At 36.7% G+C, this 17,952-nt stretch overlaps 3 protein-coding genes across 5 annotated transcripts; all 3 read right to left on the bottom strand.

Annotated features, from left to right (window-relative positions):
• Positions 1 to 9,161: 9,161 nt before the first annotated feature.
• Positions 9,162 to 15,701, bottom strand: LOC103953394. Of its 3 annotated transcripts, none has more exons than XM_048589067.1 (8): positions 12,630 to 15,701; positions 12,380 to 12,547; positions 10,269 to 11,808; positions 10,071 to 10,185; positions 9,904 to 9,985; positions 9,765 to 9,816; positions 9,429 to 9,483; positions 9,162 to 9,341 (listed from the first exon to the last, which is right to left on the bottom strand). In XM_048589067.1, exons 3-8 carry the CDS (start codon positions 10,647 to 10,649, stop codon positions 9,169 to 9,171), a joined length of 858 nt encoding a protein of 285 aa, XP_048445024.1. In that variant the 5' UTR covers positions 10,650 to 11,808; positions 12,380 to 12,547; positions 12,630 to 15,701; the 3' UTR covers positions 9,162 to 9,168. The 3 variants fall into 3 exon arrangements, with proteins under 3 accessions (XP_048445024.1, XP_048445023.1, XP_048445025.1); XM_048589066.1 differs by having other exon boundaries at positions 13,090 to 15,701; XM_048589068.1 differs by lacking the exon at positions 12,380 to 12,547 and having other exon boundaries at positions 13,090 to 15,701.
• LOC108867664 (pentatricopeptide repeat-containing protein At4g16470-like) lies at positions 13,671 to 14,132 on the bottom strand. The gene has a single exon (XM_018648949.2). The coding sequence runs from the start codon at positions 14,130 to 14,132 to the stop codon at positions 13,671 to 13,673; it is 462 nt and encodes a 153-aa protein (XP_018504465.2).
• On the bottom strand, positions 14,721 to 15,593 carry LOC108867665 (putative pentatricopeptide repeat-containing protein At3g15130). The gene is made up of 2 exons (XM_048589272.1): positions 15,423 to 15,593; positions 14,721 to 15,305 (listed from the first exon to the last, which is right to left on the bottom strand). Exons 1-2 carry the CDS (start codon positions 15,591 to 15,593, stop codon positions 14,721 to 14,723), a joined length of 756 nt encoding a protein of 251 aa, XP_048445229.1.
• Positions 15,702 to 17,952: the final 2,251 nt, after the last annotated feature.

The raw sequence follows: 17,952 nt of genomic DNA, 5'->3' as shown, positions 1-17,952 counted from the left end.
GATTTGATAGTTCATGCATGGAGTTTGGAATTATATTAATATTTGCTTTCATGGAAACATATTTGTGGTTGTATCCTATATATGTGCTGGGAAGTTTGCTGCTTTTAATTGGCATTGCCGTTATTTGACCAGCTTAGCTATGCCCTTAACTCTTTCGTCACAATTCATGTTTCCTATTCTCTCTTTGAAATTGGCCACAATACCAGTAAGTGCGCCAGCTCTAGTGACTGATGCATGACTCAACTCTAAATTTAATACATCAATATTTGTATATCGTAGTTAGAAAACAGCGAGCTTGTTCGTGTGCATAGTCACATATGCGAACCTTCTCTAGGGAATTGGTGACCAAGAGCCACAGCTGGTTCATGTACATGGTCACATAAATTAAGCTTCTGTATCTAGGAGATGACCTCAAAAATGATTTTCATCTTGTCATCATTTAATTATTTGTTTGCACTGAGCAAGTGTGACTTAAGTACGTAGTCAAGATCATCAAGAGAAATTCTTACTTACAATCACCCTATATAGTCATTGTGTACAGTTTGATGCAATCCTATACAAAGACTTTGTACATATTGATTAATTAATGGAGTAATATTTTCATAGCTACTCAAGAACATGACGTATAACTCAAAATCAATTTTTCAGTCATCGTCATCTATTTATTTTCTTGTGTAAGCAAGTGAAGACTTAGATATAAAACAAGATTGTCGTGAAAAATTCTTACGTACAATTGCCGTATACAATTTTTTTCATCGTCAACTAGTCACACGAGTCACTCATGAGCATGAGGCATACGGCATACCTCAAAAGTCAAAACCAATTTTCCTGCCATCATCATCTATTTGTAATTTATTTGTGCCGAGCAAGTGACGACTGAAATGCGAAGTCAAAATTTTCAAGAGAACTATTGTATACAGTTTTCTCATCAGCAACTGGTGACATGATGAGGAATTAATACAACGCGGGGTTGAAGGGTAGGTGATGGCCGAGAGCTAATTTTTAAGGGAATTTTCATGAAAATGGCTTGAATTAAGTTTATTTTAATAAAAAAAAATCATGCTATAACTTTATTTAATTTAAAAGACTTAAATTTTAATGAAAAACCCTTAAATTTTAATAAAAATGACAAAAGAACTTAAATTTTAATGAAAAAGACATAATTTTAAAAAAAAAAAATTCCGACGTGCAGACCCACGGGTCCTCACACAAATTGTTTATGAAACTTTCTACACTATATATGGAACTTAACGGTACACTGTTTATGAAACTTACTACACTATTTATAAAACTTACTATATTGTATATGAAAACTTATGACATTGTTTATGAAACTTACTATACTGTTTATGAAACTTATTATTTATTGTACATGCTGACTGTGGCGAATTCACTCCCAATGGAGAAGAGGGCACCATCGAAGCCTTCAAGGGCCTCACCTTTTCGATGGTGGATGTTATATTGTGTTGCACATCCTTTCAACCACTACGGTTATGCACACGTGTTCCTTTCTCTCTTACATTTTAAATGCAAAATCAATTTGAACTCTAAAGAAATCTCTATTTCTTCCCTTTATCAATGTTGGCATTAGGTTTTGTGAAAGCTTTTCAAAAGTATTCCACATATATTGGCACAGATGATGACTCGGTTAATTCAAGTTTTTCCATTACTATAACTTTAGTCACATTTTGCAACCTGGATATCTTCGTGATCTTTTGGGCATTACATCGAACACTTGGTAGGCACGCTAAATGGAGCAGATTTTCTTCAACTTATGGGCCACATAATTGTCCACTGAGTAATGCAATCGCAAGAAACCCAAATTGGGTTCACCAGAAAATCATAGGAAAGCGTCGAAAACAAACACAAAAAAATGACAAATTTGTTTACCTTGTTGAGGACCTAGAGGGAGTGATTGTCGGCCCTGAGGAAGAGCTCATGGAGGGCTTGGTCGTCGTTGGCCTTGACCTCTCTGTAATTGATGAAGTTCTCGCGGGCGTACTTGGCGTAGTAAGGTTGAGAGTCCTTTGGCAACCTCCTCACCAATCTCAGAACTTCCGCGTAGATTTTCAATGCTCTCCATTTCTCAACTTCCGACCCGCCAATCAATGATCACCGCCTCAAAACCCTCCACGAAAACAAAAAAACTCTTGCTTGTCTGAAAAAAGGGGCCCTTGTTCATTGCTTAACAAGATACAATGGGCTAAGTAAGGGCCACACCGAACTTTTGTTAGGTTTTTTTTTTTTCCCCTTTCTCTTGTCCTTATCATTAAATAAAGTTAGTAGGTGGTTTTTGGTTAAAACTCAAAGTTTTGAAGCCTTTTTCATTAGTTTTCCTAAATATTAACTGGGGCATTCGATATCCACATAGATCAACCACCCATTTGCCTTGGAGTTCAGTGTTTGATTAAACTTTACTTACCTTATGCCTACCAGGTGTTTTGCAATAAATTGGCATACAAGGAGGGTTTTTGGGACTACAAAGAGTGGTGAGGAAAGGTGTAAATTTGGAATAGAACTAGGATATCTATGTCGATAATTCACTGTACGTTATAAAAATTTGAAAGTTTTAACGAAACACTCCAGGTACTATTCACTTTTAACGAAAAATCATATTTTACCTTTCATGGTACTATTCATTTACACCTTTATTTGTCCTTTTTCATTAAAACTAAAGTTTTTTAGGACTTTTCGTTAGTTTTCCTTTTATATTTTTACCAATAAAGTTGATTTGGCAGCTATGGAGAAATAGCATAGATCTTTCTTTGCACATTCCCTATCTCCATCGATAATAGGTTGTTTATATAGAACTACCAAATGTAGCTCTTCGTATACACAACAAGAAAAAACCCTCTACCACCGGACTTGTGATTGGGCTTTTAAAGGTAGATTTTCCATCAATTTGTACTTTCATTGATAGTTTCCATCAATCTGTATTTTCATTGATACATTTATCTTCTCTTTTTCTCTCTCTCTCACACACAAACCTAGAATTCCTTCTCACCACTGCCTGCTCCTCCCTTTGATTGGGGTCAGTAGCAACCCCCTTGTTATGGATTTTTGCTCTTTGTTTTTGTCTTCCTTTTCTAGTAGTTATGCCCATGGCCTGCTCTTCAATTGCCTATGGCTATTGGTTTGAGAGGTCACGGCTGGTTTTTCAAGCATTTTTTTGCCGTTCCCTGCATTCATCGCTATTTCCCATCGTTCTTCACCATTTTGGCTTCTTCAACCATTTTCCATGCACTATTGTCTTCCTTTTTCAACCCCAGACACTCTTTCTCTTCCATCTTCTTCATTTACTCCTCTTTTTCATGTATATACCATCCTTTCCACAACCTTTGCCTAAAGCTAGGAGTAGCTCCCCTATTTTGGTCGTCAGATCTAAACATTCTTTTCATGGCTTCACTCCCAACCAAAATGCCAGAAAATCGGGGCCACGCATGATGCGTTTTAGCCCAAAATGAGAGTGTTTTAGATGCCCCTTTAACCCTATCCCCTTCCCTTTTGTTTTGGTTTTGGTTCTACTTGTTTGGGGCTTTTGTTAATGGTTACAATATGATGACTCTTCTTCGGTGTAGTGGTTTTTTGGTGGTAAAGTTTGGTTAGGAAGATCTCTCTGTTGTGGGTTGGAAAATTTTGTGATGCAATGCCTTCATCGAATTTAACTCGGAGTTGGTTTTCTTTGAGCGGCTATGCTTCTAGCCATTGGCGAGGTGGTTGTGTCGAAGGCAGCAACATATTTTTGCCAATGCGGGATACAATTTAAGGTTTTTTTTTTTTTTTTTTTTTTTTAAACTGTTTTGTGCTTTTGTTTTTTAGGATTTGTGGTGAGTCGATTTTATATTATATATTTCACCCTATTCTTAGTATATTTTGGTGAGATTTTGATGCTTTAATTTATATTTTCAATGTAAGACATGCGCATCTATTTTAGCGTAAAGTTATCAAACGATGGAATTTTTTAGTAATTCCAAGTGGAATAGGTTCATGAGTCTGTCAAGAAGGTTGTATCCAAGTTTTAGAATTTTATCTCTAGGTATCTGATCATGGTTAATTACCAGTTGTCCAGATTGCCTAGTTATTTGTGATTTTAAGTTATCCTTTTGTTATTTTGTTTCCGAGTGTTTACAATACCTTATTTAGGTAGGATTATGAATAAGGGGTTGTTTATAAGCACCTAGGTAGCCATTAGGGTTCTCTATGCACTACTTTGAGCATTCGGCTTAAAGAACTTTGGACGATTCAAGTTTATTTACAAGGTGTTTTTAAACCTTTTCTTCTTAATAATATTTTCTTTGGTTTATAATCATGATTATGTGCAACTAGTCCCTTTTTGGCAGGGTGAGGCCACGAGCCTTAGCCATGATTATGTGAAAAGAAACTACATATGGTGGTGACGTCGCAGGTGATAACGTCATTTTTCTGATTTCGAAAAGAGAGTTGTGAGCTCTGGGTTTTTGGAGTTTGGAATATTATTATGAAGTTAGACATGCACACCGTATGCACACCACATGCATATTATGAAATAAATTTCACAAATTTATGCAATTGGACACTTGAACCAGAAATTGTTCCATCCTTGTTTTGTAGCACATCGAAACTTGAAATTTATTCCACAACCCATAGGCCCCAACATGAAACACAATCCCTAATTTAACTTCCAAGTATTAATTCATCTGGATTTTTGGGTTGGCTCAGATCTATGAGTACATCATATGTATGTCGTGTACATACAGTGGGCAAATCCTGAAAAATTTATCAACCAAAACACCAACATTTAATGACTGGGCTTTGTTCCCACCCTTGATGCGAGTCCAGTAGTGGTGGTCTCGAACCTCGGTTGTTTGTCGTGTTACCAGAAAATGGCCGGAAAACTCGCGGTTAGCTTAAGTTTCGATCCCAATGATAGAGAGATAGAGAGATAGAGAAATCAGAAAATGGGAGCAAATAACCCATTTATATACAAGGGCAATTAAGTCATTTCAAGGTGTAGGAAAATCCTATCTCTGTCCGATTTTTGTGCATGTCGTGTGCATATTTGAAATGTCCTATTTATATCCCAAGATTAGGAAACTGTCCTATTTCTGGGTATTTCCCATGATATTATCATGCATGTTTTAAATTATTAATCACCATGTTTGAAACTATCTAATTGTCTTAATGATTCACGACCATTAGGATGTTTAGACAATTAATTTGATGCAATTTCTGGTGAAACATCACCCTGAAATTAAGAAGGGATTCTTGTGATTGTGTAAGACCCCATATTTTAAAAATAAATATTTGTTATTATTATTATATACCACGTGCCTAGCTCCTATCAGTACTAGTCTTAATTATCTTGGGAGAGAGAAATGGGTGATTAGTAAGCACTCTAGTGTGCTGATTTTGCAACAAGGCTATTTACTTGGACGTGTTATCTTTTGCACACATTCAATTGACACCTTGCATAACTAGTGACTAAGATCTTGATACTACAATAGGTGTCACAAGGAAAGTATCACCTTCATACACACGTAGGAGTTTAAGGATAGGACTTCATATATTTTATTGTATATTTTCCTTGGACCTCAAGTCTTGGAGCCGTTCTATTTCACTATAAATATGAGCAAAGGCTCCATTCTTTTAAAACCACAGAAGCATGCAATGCATGCATTACGTAGAGATGATGTATATATAGTATATATCTATGTATATATATGTATGTACGTGTGTGTGTGTATATTATATATGTATAGAGAGAGATAGCGAGTAAGGGTTTGAGGTTTGTGGAGATGTTAGTTGTGTTGTCTTGCCAAAGCTTCAAGTCAAGCATGTTGAATTTGTGGAAATGCTTTCAGAATTATTAATATAGTGATATGTGGGTATTTGGAATTGTTCATGGAGCATGAGAACCTTAGTGTTGCATTAATCCGAGGGATAAATGTAAACTGCGCACGGGGACATTTAGGCAGATGACCATTAGGGGTCACGTCGTGAGTTACAATTTATGAAGGATATAATGAACACGTGAAGGGATGATGTGATATGGCATTATGTGTATAATGATTTGATATTATTATCCTATTTTATAGTGTGATTAAAATGGCAAGCTTGACTGGCATATTATATATTCTACTCACTGAGCGATGACGGTTGTTGCTCACCCCTCACCTATTATTTTACAGATGAGTTATTTGGCAAAACATGTGTTATTTGGCAAGACAAGTGTTGGAAGAGCTGAGGTTGTGATTGAGGAGAAGTTTAACAATTTTTAATTTATTACTTTTGTACACCCTGTAAGGTTTTGGAGTTATAAGAGGAGTTCATTTTCCAACCCATGTCAATTTCCTTTTATTTATTTTTACTTTTATTCGCGTTCCGGGCGCGGGGTCTTATTTTTCCATCGACCCCGAGTTTGGGGTGTGACAGATTGGTAATTGTAATTTCACTTAAGGCAAACATCATGCTTTTAAAGGTTGCATGGTTTTTCAAAAAAAAAAAAAAAAAAAAAAATCATAAAGTTTAATGAGTCTTGCATGTTTATACTTGATTTAAACATCATAGATGGATTGTATGTTAGGTATACGTTCCCGCTTGAAAATCACGAGGACAATATGTATAAGGAAAACTTAACCTTCAAAAAATATGCATGTATAAGTCATAATTAATTTAGAGAACTACATATGATTGTTAAAGTGATAGCAGAATCTATTGCCTTTCACATTTTGACTTTTTCTCCAAAAATTATTTCTTTTGAGAAGTATTATTGGCACTCCAAAAATCTCATTCTACACTCCTCACAAGTGTATTTTTCTTTCCTAATATATAAAATTTGGAGTTTAGAATGAGATTTTTGAAGTGCTAATAACAATTCTCTTTCTTTTTCTACTTTGCTGCTTAGTTTTAGAAAAACCCAACTTCATTTATTTTAGTTTTCTTGCTTTATCTTTTAAATTTCAGAATTTCAAATACCTTTTTTAACTTTTTGTTCAATAATTATTAAGAAATTGTTTAAATATAAATTGTTTTTAATATTCATTTAGTGAACGATTGGCAAATTAAAACCCACATGACACCACCAGAATATGTGCATTATTGTCATTTTCAACTATTTGGCCGATCAAACGCCCTCACGCAATAAGCAAGAACATTGTTTTTTTTTTTTTTTTTTTTTCTTCTTAAGGGAAAAAATCCACAATTAGATTATAATTACATCAACTCCTTAAATAAAAATTCACATTAAGATTAATTTTGTTCTTTGGTACATCAAAACTATGGAATAGCTGTTGGACTTTGTAATTAAGCCACCCTCAAATTCTTTGTGTTGAACAGTGCAAAGAAAATTCATTTCAATATATACTTTCAAATTTTGTTCCATAACGGCTAATTAATTTTTGTTACAATAACAACAAAACTTTATCCTGATTCTATCCTACTTTGTTTCATTTCTCACCAGTTTTCTTAGTCCCCAAAAACCTCATTGTAAGCTAATTTTTTGCAAACCACCAGCAAGTTACAAAAGTGAAAGCAGAGGCCAAAATGATAGTTATTGTGTCGGCCCCGGAAAAGAAAAAACGAGAGTTATTCTGTTGGCCCCAGAAAAGAAAAATGAGATGGCGCAGGCCTACGGTGCAAGGACATGCATAAAAACGTGTCATTTTCGTTCAATGTAATTATGTGACATTCGTTTCCACACGTGTCAACTGGAAACTTGAAAACTCCCAAAGCTTCATTTGGCCCCCCACATCTTCTGGAACTTGAACCACATCCTCAGCGTTTGTGTCGCTGATGCAGGAAGACAAGCACAGCCGTATGAGATCCATCTCTAATCTTAATTAGTATCTCTACTGTATCAGTTTGTTGGGTTACTTTGGTTAACTAATCACAAAAACAAACTTTAATATTTTTCACCGATCAATCCGAAGTTTTCCGTAATTTTCACTCAACTATAAGTTCTTAAAGTCACTGGGACTCGTCTAATTTTATTATGCTTTTAGTGTTTATTGTTCAGTTATTAACTCGTTGAACTGGGTACTTACTATCAAGGTTCACTTTCTTTTAGTTACGCTTTGCTGTCAAAATATTAGGCCAAAAAAAAAAAAAAAAAAATTTGCAGTAAAACTGAACTAGGGGCTGTCAGAATATTTGGCCTATTCCTTTGTTGCAATTGAAGCTTGAATATATATATATATATATATATATATATATATCCTTTTATTTTGTGTTTACATGTTGTGTTAATGCAATCAAGTAGCGATTTTCACTCTCATTTTATCGGTTTGCACTCCCTCCCTTTCGTTATTACGCTTTGATAATTGAATGCATAAAAGGAGAATGGAAGCGTAAAAACGAGGGGAGGAGTGTGAATGAACAAAGGAGTGCGAAAATTGCTAGCCATCTGATTAATTACCAATGAATTTCATGGAAGCATTGTTCTTGTTTCGGTTTATTGAACAAGGGATTGCTATGCATTGTCCTGTGGCGTGCTTTTAAATATGCTTCCAATATGAAGTATTAATTTCAGGGAATCTGAGAACCGTTTCCAACATTTTATTCATATGCTTCCCTGCATTGCGAATGATGATTGTTGATATGATGATGTTATCTACAATCCATTTCTTTTCCAACCCCCTCACATTGAGTGATCATGGAGTGCGTCGCTCCTTGTAGGAGAATTGGGAAGAAAATCGAGAAAGAAAACAGGCTTTTCTAACACATTTTCCATGTTATCACTTTGCTCCAGGATTGTCAGTTTCTAGTGTTAACTACTTCATTGTGAAACGATCAGCAAAAAGAGATCTTACATGTGTAGAATAGCTGCGTTATCACCCGCAAAGATCAAATTCAAACAACTCTACCCTATGAAAGGGTCATGGGGTAATATATGTTCTCTCATTTGAGGCTTTTCTAGTTAGAATTGTATGGTATAACAACTTCTCTGTCTGACTAATGTAGTGGATTATAATTAGGTACTTTGGCCGGTTCAACACCTAAGAAACTAGGGAACAACGATAATGGGGAAGGAGGAATTGTTACGAAAGAGAAAACCCAACCAATGGTCGCCTTCAGCAGGCCGCCGCCACTTCCACCAGTTTTCGGCCCATTGCTTCTTCTCTCGCTGCTAGAAACGTGGTCAAGTCGTGACAGCAATGATGACTGAGAGGTGATTTAGTTGTCCTTCTAATGTTATTCCTCGTTGAAGAAAAACTTTGCAATGTAAAGCAAAATGTAGTATGCATGGCCAAGTATACGAGCTGCGAGGTTCCAAAGCCTTAAGTAGCTTTCTAGAAGTGGTGCGATAAGTAATGCGTATATCTTCCATAACCATCGCAAAACAATACGAGGACTTTTTAGGAACCCTGCATCAGAGATATCTTATGTTAAGTAATATCTGTGACATGTACGATATGCTGAGGTTTTGAAATATATGGTGAAAGCTAACGTACATTCAGCAATTTTTGGGAAACCATCAAATAGTGAAGTCACCGTCCTTAACATACTCTGAATTGTGCCAAAGGAACAAACACATAATGAACAAAATCAAGGGGTCAATAATACGCAATTTACCGTTCTTGTTTTCTTATCATGATGATAGAGGCTAAGGCACTATATATCATGATAATAGTACGCAAAAGGGGAGTGATTTCTGCACACCGTTTTTCACCTTCTGCACGCCCTTTTTAATTATGGCCTTTGATTTGTTCATTCCAATGGCTAAAAAACAAAGGGGTGTGCAAGAGGTGAGAAAGGATGTGAAGAAATAATTTCCGAAGCGAAATTACCAGCACTAGTGTTCCTGGTTTGATTGGTGATTCAATAACTATCTGTGCTTTCCTGCAGACAATTAAAATCAGTAAGGTTTTCTTCATCTTCAATCTCAATTGAATCAGAGGCTAAAGTAGTAAATCTAAAATTCTGTACTTGATTATTATTTTTTCTCCTTCTTTGGAGCATTCGAAGAAGCTACAGCCTCTGGTGAAGGGGATCTGTTTGTTTTTCCATTCTGCAAAGCCAAACATAAGTTATTTCATAGAACTAGATTTATATTTAGGTATTTATGCGGAAGCGATAATCGTTTATAGATATACCCATATGCCAGTTTGCTGCTGCTGTTAGTTCATCTCCTTCGCATACGTGTCGTAAAATGAACTTAACATTTTGGCCCATGCCTGCAGTTAGCTGCTCAAAAAAACTCATAACCTCCTGCATAAATGAAGTTTAGGTTTTGTCAGTAGAAAGGGAAAACTATTGCTTTATTGTCATGAGGAAGAACAAAGAGTATTGACCTTTTTGCCTTGTAATGGTGTGTGGAAAGAGCACTCTTCAATGTAGCAGTCTTCTGAGATGTGATCACGTAGTTGCTTTAAGTTTTTCTGATTGATGCATCTGTAAAATTGCTTGATTGTGTCCGATGGAGAAGGAGATCCCGGAAAAATGTCTGAGTTTCTCGTTGCTGCTAATGCAGGAAACACCCTGTGCTCATTCAATAGTCTATCTTGTGCCTTCCTTGTCATATAGATGCAATGTTGGACGGTATTTGTTCTGCTGAGGGGAAATTGGCATGTTCTTTTGATACCAATGGCTGGCCCTGGTCCTGGTCCTGCCATTGGTTTGAGGCAAATTCTCTGACTCGTGGTTTTGCCAGAGAAATTGACAACGGTAGCCATTGTGTTGTGAAGAAATTGGAACAAGATAGTGGAAAGTTGGAGAAAGAATGATGTAGCATGTAGGGGTAGAGAATTTGACACAAGGGACTAGTGTGACAGAATAGAGGAAAGAATAAGGGCACATTTGCACCATTGCTTTAGTTAAGGAATCCAGATGCTTATAGTTCCATTTGATTGTGCCTTGCTATGAAATCCAAGTATCACCACATCAAGGAAAATAATGAGATATGTTACAAATGGACGGTCTTCCCCATTCTCTACGTTATCGGAATTGGAAACATGTATGTAGGAAACTTGTAGGACAAGGCAACCGATGCAGCTTGCGAGTTGCATATCCATGTTTCTTCTCTGTGATATTTTCTCGACAACACATGATCAATTGATTTGTGCAGCGTGCAAGTTTTGCACCACAAATAATGAATAACTTCCGACACAGATTTTCTTGCTTCAAAACGATGGAATTTGGTTTGCTATATGGGTGTCCTCAACTCCATGTTTATACGTTTCAAAATGTTGAAGGAATTTGGATTTAAATATGGAACTTTGCTTCTTGAATGGAAACATTTTTTATACAACAATTCTAAGGGTGATGGATGTCAAGCATATTTAGGTAAGGAATACTGTCTTTCCGAGGATCTTTCAAAGAAAAGTTCATGTTTTGGTTAGGAATTTGTTAGTACGAAGAGATTTTTTTTCTTTCAATTAAAGAGAAGTACAATTATCTCGCAAGATGTCACAATTAAATTGGTTCATCCAATCAACAGGAATCCTAATCGAAAAGCAAAGCCATTAGAGCAACTTCACCTTACTAAGACAACTATTGTTTGAGTTATTGAGTTAAGGCAATTACTGCATTAATGAACAATAACTGCCCGAGTGCGTTTTCACACCTAAAAATAAAGAAAGGTTTACGAAATGAACACCCCACAATGCGACAATATCCACATCCACCAAACAATTAAACTTGTTGTAGAGAGAAGCATCAAAATTTCATCAGCTTACGAAATGAACAGCAAGGTCTTTGATGTTCCGGCCACTCAAATCTCCAAAGCAGAAGGCCTCTTCCAAAGAGGGGGCAGACCAAATCAAGAACAGCTGCAAATGCCATCCATTCCATGGTCTCCAGGCTCTCCAAAGCCTTTTCAGATCGCAAACACCGCTGCAGGAAAGCCCATTTTTAGTTAAGAGTCAGAGCTATAGAAACTAAAGTTTGATGATAAACTAAAATGTAATTAGCATCCCTTAAGGGATACAGAAATCTGTCATCATCTCAAGGCATTCCAATTTTACTCGACCTTATAATTAGAGAAATGATTTCCAGATGCTACTTTGATTCCAATTTGATTAAATTCATCTAAAGGCCAAAAATAACTTGTAGATAACCCTCACGTATTCGTGTTAAGACAAACTCAAAGCAATCATTACTCATTAGCAGTAAACTATGGATTAGCAGATTCATTAGTCACCAAATCATCACAAATATTCAAATGTCTCAAGTTAAGCTGAAAGGAATCTTGTACAGCAGGACATTCTAGCTGGCATGCCCCTAACAAACACCAGTCTCTGAAAAGGCTTGTTTCTAGCTTTCTCTTATCTTCCCGGATCAATCCTCCCCTGTCCTAGGCTTAATGGGTTGGTTGAGCTGCATAAACTCCCAGCCAATCCACTATATCCACACCCATCAAACAAGAAAACCGCATAAGAAAAGAACGGATATTTCCTCAGCTTACAAAATGATCAGCAAGATCTCTGTTGCTTCTACCACTGAAACTTGCAACAACTTCAGAAGCCGGAAGCCTCTGCCAAAGCGGGGACAGATAAAAATCAAGAATAGCTGCAAATGCCATTCATTCAATAGTCTCTTTCCTCTCCAAAACCTCTTCAGATCGCAAACGTCACTGCAGGAAGACCCACTTGTAGTGAGAGCTAGAAGAGTAGAAGTTTATAGATTAATTTTTTTATAAAATGTATGACCGTTACCTTCTTAATATATTTAGCTCTTCTTCTATCATATCGTTTTTCTTTTTCCTTTCAAACTCAATTGATAGTTTCTAGTCACACATAGCAGTTGACTTGGAAAAGGAAAAAACCCCAGAACGTCAAAAATAAAAATAACAAGGAAATTTTCAACTTCATGAGTTCGCAGATGATTCAATAGAAACCAACATACATTCTTTCTGTCATAGCTTTAAACATAACTCACAATGTTAGCACTTAGCAGAACAAAACGATATTATCAGTTATATTGTCGGTCATGCTCATAGCTACTGGACCATGGAAGATAACCTTGTAAAGCAGGTAAATAATTATCTAAACAGTCCATAAACCAAAATAAAAAGTTGATGACCAATGTCATATTATAGTAGAACTTCCAAATGCAATATGGTATAATACTGATGCAAGAGCATATGTGACTGGACTTCATAAATAGAACACGAACCTCATCTGATGACTAGGTCTTCACTCAATGGCAAGGATGCCACTTCTGTTCCTAGACAGTAGCCAAGTAAACAATGTGAATGGTTCAATATGTACAATGATGTGGTCATATGTCAAAGATCATTAAACTCGGACCATCATTTTCCAATTTTGTTGTCACCGACATCTGCAGGTACAACCTTATTAGTTCAGTATGTATTTCTGTATTCCCAGAATATAATTTGTCATCAGCAAAAAAGTAATGAAGCGATCCTCCAACTTGAAACCAACTAGAACCAGGTTCCTTGTAGACGATTTTTTCCTTCATTTCCTTTCTCACTTTTCCAACAGCACTCCACGTGCCAGCTGAGGTATACAGATTTGAAAGCAAAATATATGCAGTTTCGTTTTCAGGCTCCAGTTCAAGAAGCTTCCTTGCTGCGACTTTCCTCATATCAATGTTTCTATGGATGTTACAGGCCGATAGAAGAATCTGCCATATATGAGCATCATCTTCTAAGAGTCCAAGTCGGCCAAGTAGGTCAACCAAGCAAGCATAGTGTTCGATATGTGGCTTTAGCTCATGAAGCTCAATCATTGAGTTTAAGTAAAAGCTTCTTTAACAAGACCTGCATGGCAACATGAAGTAAGAAGTCCCAGATCAGTTATCTGATCTGGTTTTATTCCAAATTTAGACATCTTGTTGAATAGTTCCGACAGTTCATGTTGAAAACCATGTTGAGCGTATCCCATCACCATAGCATTCCAAGAAGCCAAATTACTTGTGGAAGCATTCTTAAATGCCTTTTCTGCATCACCTATGCTTCCGCACTTGCAATAAACGTCAACAATAGCACTTTCAACAAAAAAACTCCCTTGATCCAATCCAGTTTTGAGAGCTAGGGAGTGAATCACTAGTCCCTGTTCTAACTCAGTTATAGCACCACAAGCTTTAAGGACAGTACTGAAAGTTGAAGAGTCCACTTCAAGTTTCAAGCCCCTTGCAGTATAGAACAAATTGATAGCATCAGCATGACAACCGGCACAAACAAAACTAGCTACCATTGAATTAAGAAGTACCGAATTTATCTTGTCAGTATTAGAAAATGCCCTTTTTGCTTCTTCAATCCAATTGCATCTTCCATACGTTGTTATCAAGCAAGACACCACAAGATCATCCAACAGGAACCCCAAGTTTGATTACATGTGAATGGATTTGCATTGCCAGCTTTGGAGAATTCAAGTTGGACACAACTTCAAGAAGGCTAGACAGAGTATACCCATTAGGTGGTAATGAGACATCACGCATGCACCAAAAAACCTCAAAAGCCTGTGTGACAAATCCGTTCTCAGAATATCCAGCAAGCAAAGAATTCCAAGAAACAGAATCTCAGCAAAGCATATCATCAAACACACGCCTAACATCACCAATTTGCCCACATTTCCCATACATGAATATCAACAGATTGCCAACAGAAACCACCTGCAAGCACCCCAGTTTCTGACAGAGGGCTTGGATTTGTTTACCGGGTGTCAATATTCCCGGCCATCCAATAGCCGACAAAACATTAATAATCTATACTCATTCACCTCCAAACCCCGAGAGTGCAAAACTCTAAACAATTCCCAAGCTTCCACATCATCATAAGCAGCTCATATCCTCTCAGTCCAAGAAACAACATCTGGTTCAATAATTTCATCAAACACCTTAACCGCACTCCGCGTACTCCCACACCCAGAGTACATATTCAAAATTGCATTACTCAAATGAACCGAAAACCCGCATAAAAAACCCATCTTTACAGCAACCCCATGAATCTGTTCCCCTTCCTTCTCATCACACAATCCACCCAGCACAGCAGTCAAGCTAAACTCATTCAACTCCAAACCCAACCTCCTCATCTCCCCAAACACCTCCTTACTCTTCTCCAACTCGCCGCTCCAAACATACCCAGAAATCATAGCAGCAGTCCAAGCCACATTGTCCGCAACCAAACAATCCCCAAAGCAATTCTCTGCCGACCCAACATCCCCATTCCTCATATAATTCTCCACCAACCCACTAACCACAGAACCCCCATAACCAAACCCCAATCTCAAACAAACCCCATGGGCAACCTCATTCTCCTCCAACCCATCACACGCTTTCACCAGAGCACTCACTGTAAACCCATCAGGCCTTAAGCCCACGTGCCTCAACCAATCGAATAGCCCAAAAATGGGTCCGGGTGGTCCAAACTGGGCCAATCCAGCAATGAGAGCGTTGTAGGAGACTGTATCGGGTTATGGAGCGTCGTTTAGGAACCGGAGGACGTGGGAGAAGTAACCCGACTTGGAAATTTTCGAAATGAGAACGGAGGCGAGGAAGGGGTCCAGGCGGTGGCCGGACCTGAGAAAAAGGGCGTAGGTTTGGTCTGTGAGGTTGGGGCTGAGAGAGGAGGTTGATGTGGAGGCTTTTAGGGTTTCTGGTAGAGACATATACGCCCTAAGGCTTTGATAGGTTGTTGTGCTAACCTCTTCATTCATGGTTTGCTGTAAACGGAGCCAGCTTTTGGTTTTGCGGCCAAACTTTGGCGCGAAAAAGTGTTCGTAAGATCGTCAGTCGTTGCTGGCATTTTTCTCTAGTGCTGCTTAAATACGGAAAAGAATCATCGTCAGATCCTGTTCCTAGATCCTAAGGATTCGTAACTGTTCATCGTACATCGTGCAATAAAAAATTATTTTAAATTTTTAAATTTTAAATTAAATATAAATAGTACCTAATGAAATTAATCGCACAAATGTACCGTAAACGGTCATGATCACAGAATCCCTCATCTCTAGAAAAAAGAGCAATCATTTTCCCTTAAATACAAATAAATAATAAAAAAAAAACAATATTATTCAGATATTTATATAGATAATGTTAGAAAAATTTGTAAATTAAATAATGTGTCGTTAATCAGAATGAACACATTTATTAATGCTTAAGTATTAATTCAATCATCAACTTCCATGTCATTTAGTTTACAAAATTATTCTCCTAGCATTACCATATTTATATATCTAAATAAGAACCGTCATATTGAATGACTGGACGTGATAAAAATTATGTTAAAATCGGGCCAAAGAAACACCCAAATATAGAACTCTAGAAAATTTTAATTTTCCAAGAATACAGGTGGTACATCAAATGCTATAATATAAAGGGTGAAATGTCGATTTAGTTCCTGAACTACCTTAGTGAAAATTAGGTCCCTGAATTATTTTTTCGATGAAATAGGTCCCTCAATTCATTAAAAAGTGTTAATTTCGTCTGTACTATTATATTCATAGTTATTTTATTCAATTTTAATTTCGTCTATACTATTATAAAAGTTATTTTATTCAATTTTTCATTATCTTAAATTACTTGACATACTTTATAGTGTAATATCATCATTTTTTTTTTTTTTTGCCTATAAGCCCCTAACGTCTAATTTATCCTCCAAAATTAACTCTATACACTATTTTTTTAATAAAAATTACTAATCTACTCTCTAATGTGTATCAAATGCAAGTTACATGATCTAAATTGACAGAAATTGAATACAGTAGCTTCGAATCTAACATTAGGGATGTAATTGGCAAAATTTTATAATTCAATGATTGTTTTTTTTTGAAAAAATAGTTTAGAGACCTAATTTTCGTTCAGGTGATAATTGAAAGTCTAAATTGGCAATTCACACCCTAATATAAATAGATAAAAAAATTCAATTTTTCAACTGTCACTCCATTTAAATAATGACACATGATGACAAGCTCCAATGTCCTCTCCTCAAATGGACCGCCTTCTTAGCAATGGCTTTGCTAGAAATCCAATCTTCTCCGACATTTTTTTTTCACCGAATTAATCAAATGAATCCCCATCATCTCTAGACTTTACCATTAAATCAAATTAATCAAATCAATCATGGCTTTTGTCGGCAATTCGAGCTTCATCGTTTCATCGTGTTGGGGTTGCAACATATTTCCACAATACAAATGATAGTATTGTGGCTTATTTTAATCTAACAAGGAGAGTGAGGGGGCACTGTAGAGAGAGATGTGTTTGTAAGGTTGTGTAGAAGATGTGTTATTCCTCTTATGCAATGCCTTTATTTATAGTAATAAGGGAGGGAAGAATCCTTCTCCTCCAAGGAATTCAAATCCTAATAGAGAACAATAACTAGAATCAAATCAAATTTAGGATTTATACAATCATACTTAAATACAAAGTTTATAACACTCCCCTTTGAGTGTGTACATACCGTTAAGCAAAAATTGTACATAATATGTAAACAAATAATTTTACTCGACACAATTTCACCCTCGTTCATTTTTCAAAGAGAGTTTTATTAACTTGAGTTCGACCCATTCTAGGCTACGCGCCTATTAATTACAACCCTTCTTTTGGGAAATGAATACTCCAATATGAATAAATCGTAACATGGGGATTTGAGTGTTTATTTGATTTTGTGACTGCACCTAGGTAGAGCCCTCGGTTGCCTACATACCCTTGTTGAGGGATCAAGTCACTCGAAATTCCTTATGTATTTGTTGGGGTTTGATGCCTTGTGCAATTTCAACTCATGCAGACAAGGAGCATTTGATGCCTTGTGCAGTTTTAACTCCTGCGGGCGAGGACTTTGAGCTGTTGGAGCATTTGATGCCTTCTGCAGTTTTAGCTCATGCAGACGAGGACTTTAAGCCGTTGGAGCAATATGTGGCTTCATGCCATTTGATATTCGATATGGCTTCGTGCCATTTGAAGCGGCTTTGTGCTGTTTGAATTTTGACATGACTTCATGCTATTTGAGACTTTTCTTCGGCTTCATGCCATTTGGTATTTGATACGGCTTCGTGTCATTTGAAATTTGATGCGGCT

The sequence above is a fragment of a genome, unplaced genomic scaffold, assembly GCF_019419815.1.
Source record: "Pyrus x bretschneideri cultivar Hongxiangsu unplaced genomic scaffold, Pyrus_bretschneideri_v1 Contig3, whole genome shotgun sequence".
NCBI lineage: Eukaryota > Viridiplantae > Streptophyta > Magnoliopsida > Rosales > Rosaceae > Pyrus > Pyrus x bretschneideri.
This window is presented reverse-complemented; position numbering and strand designations above follow the sequence as displayed.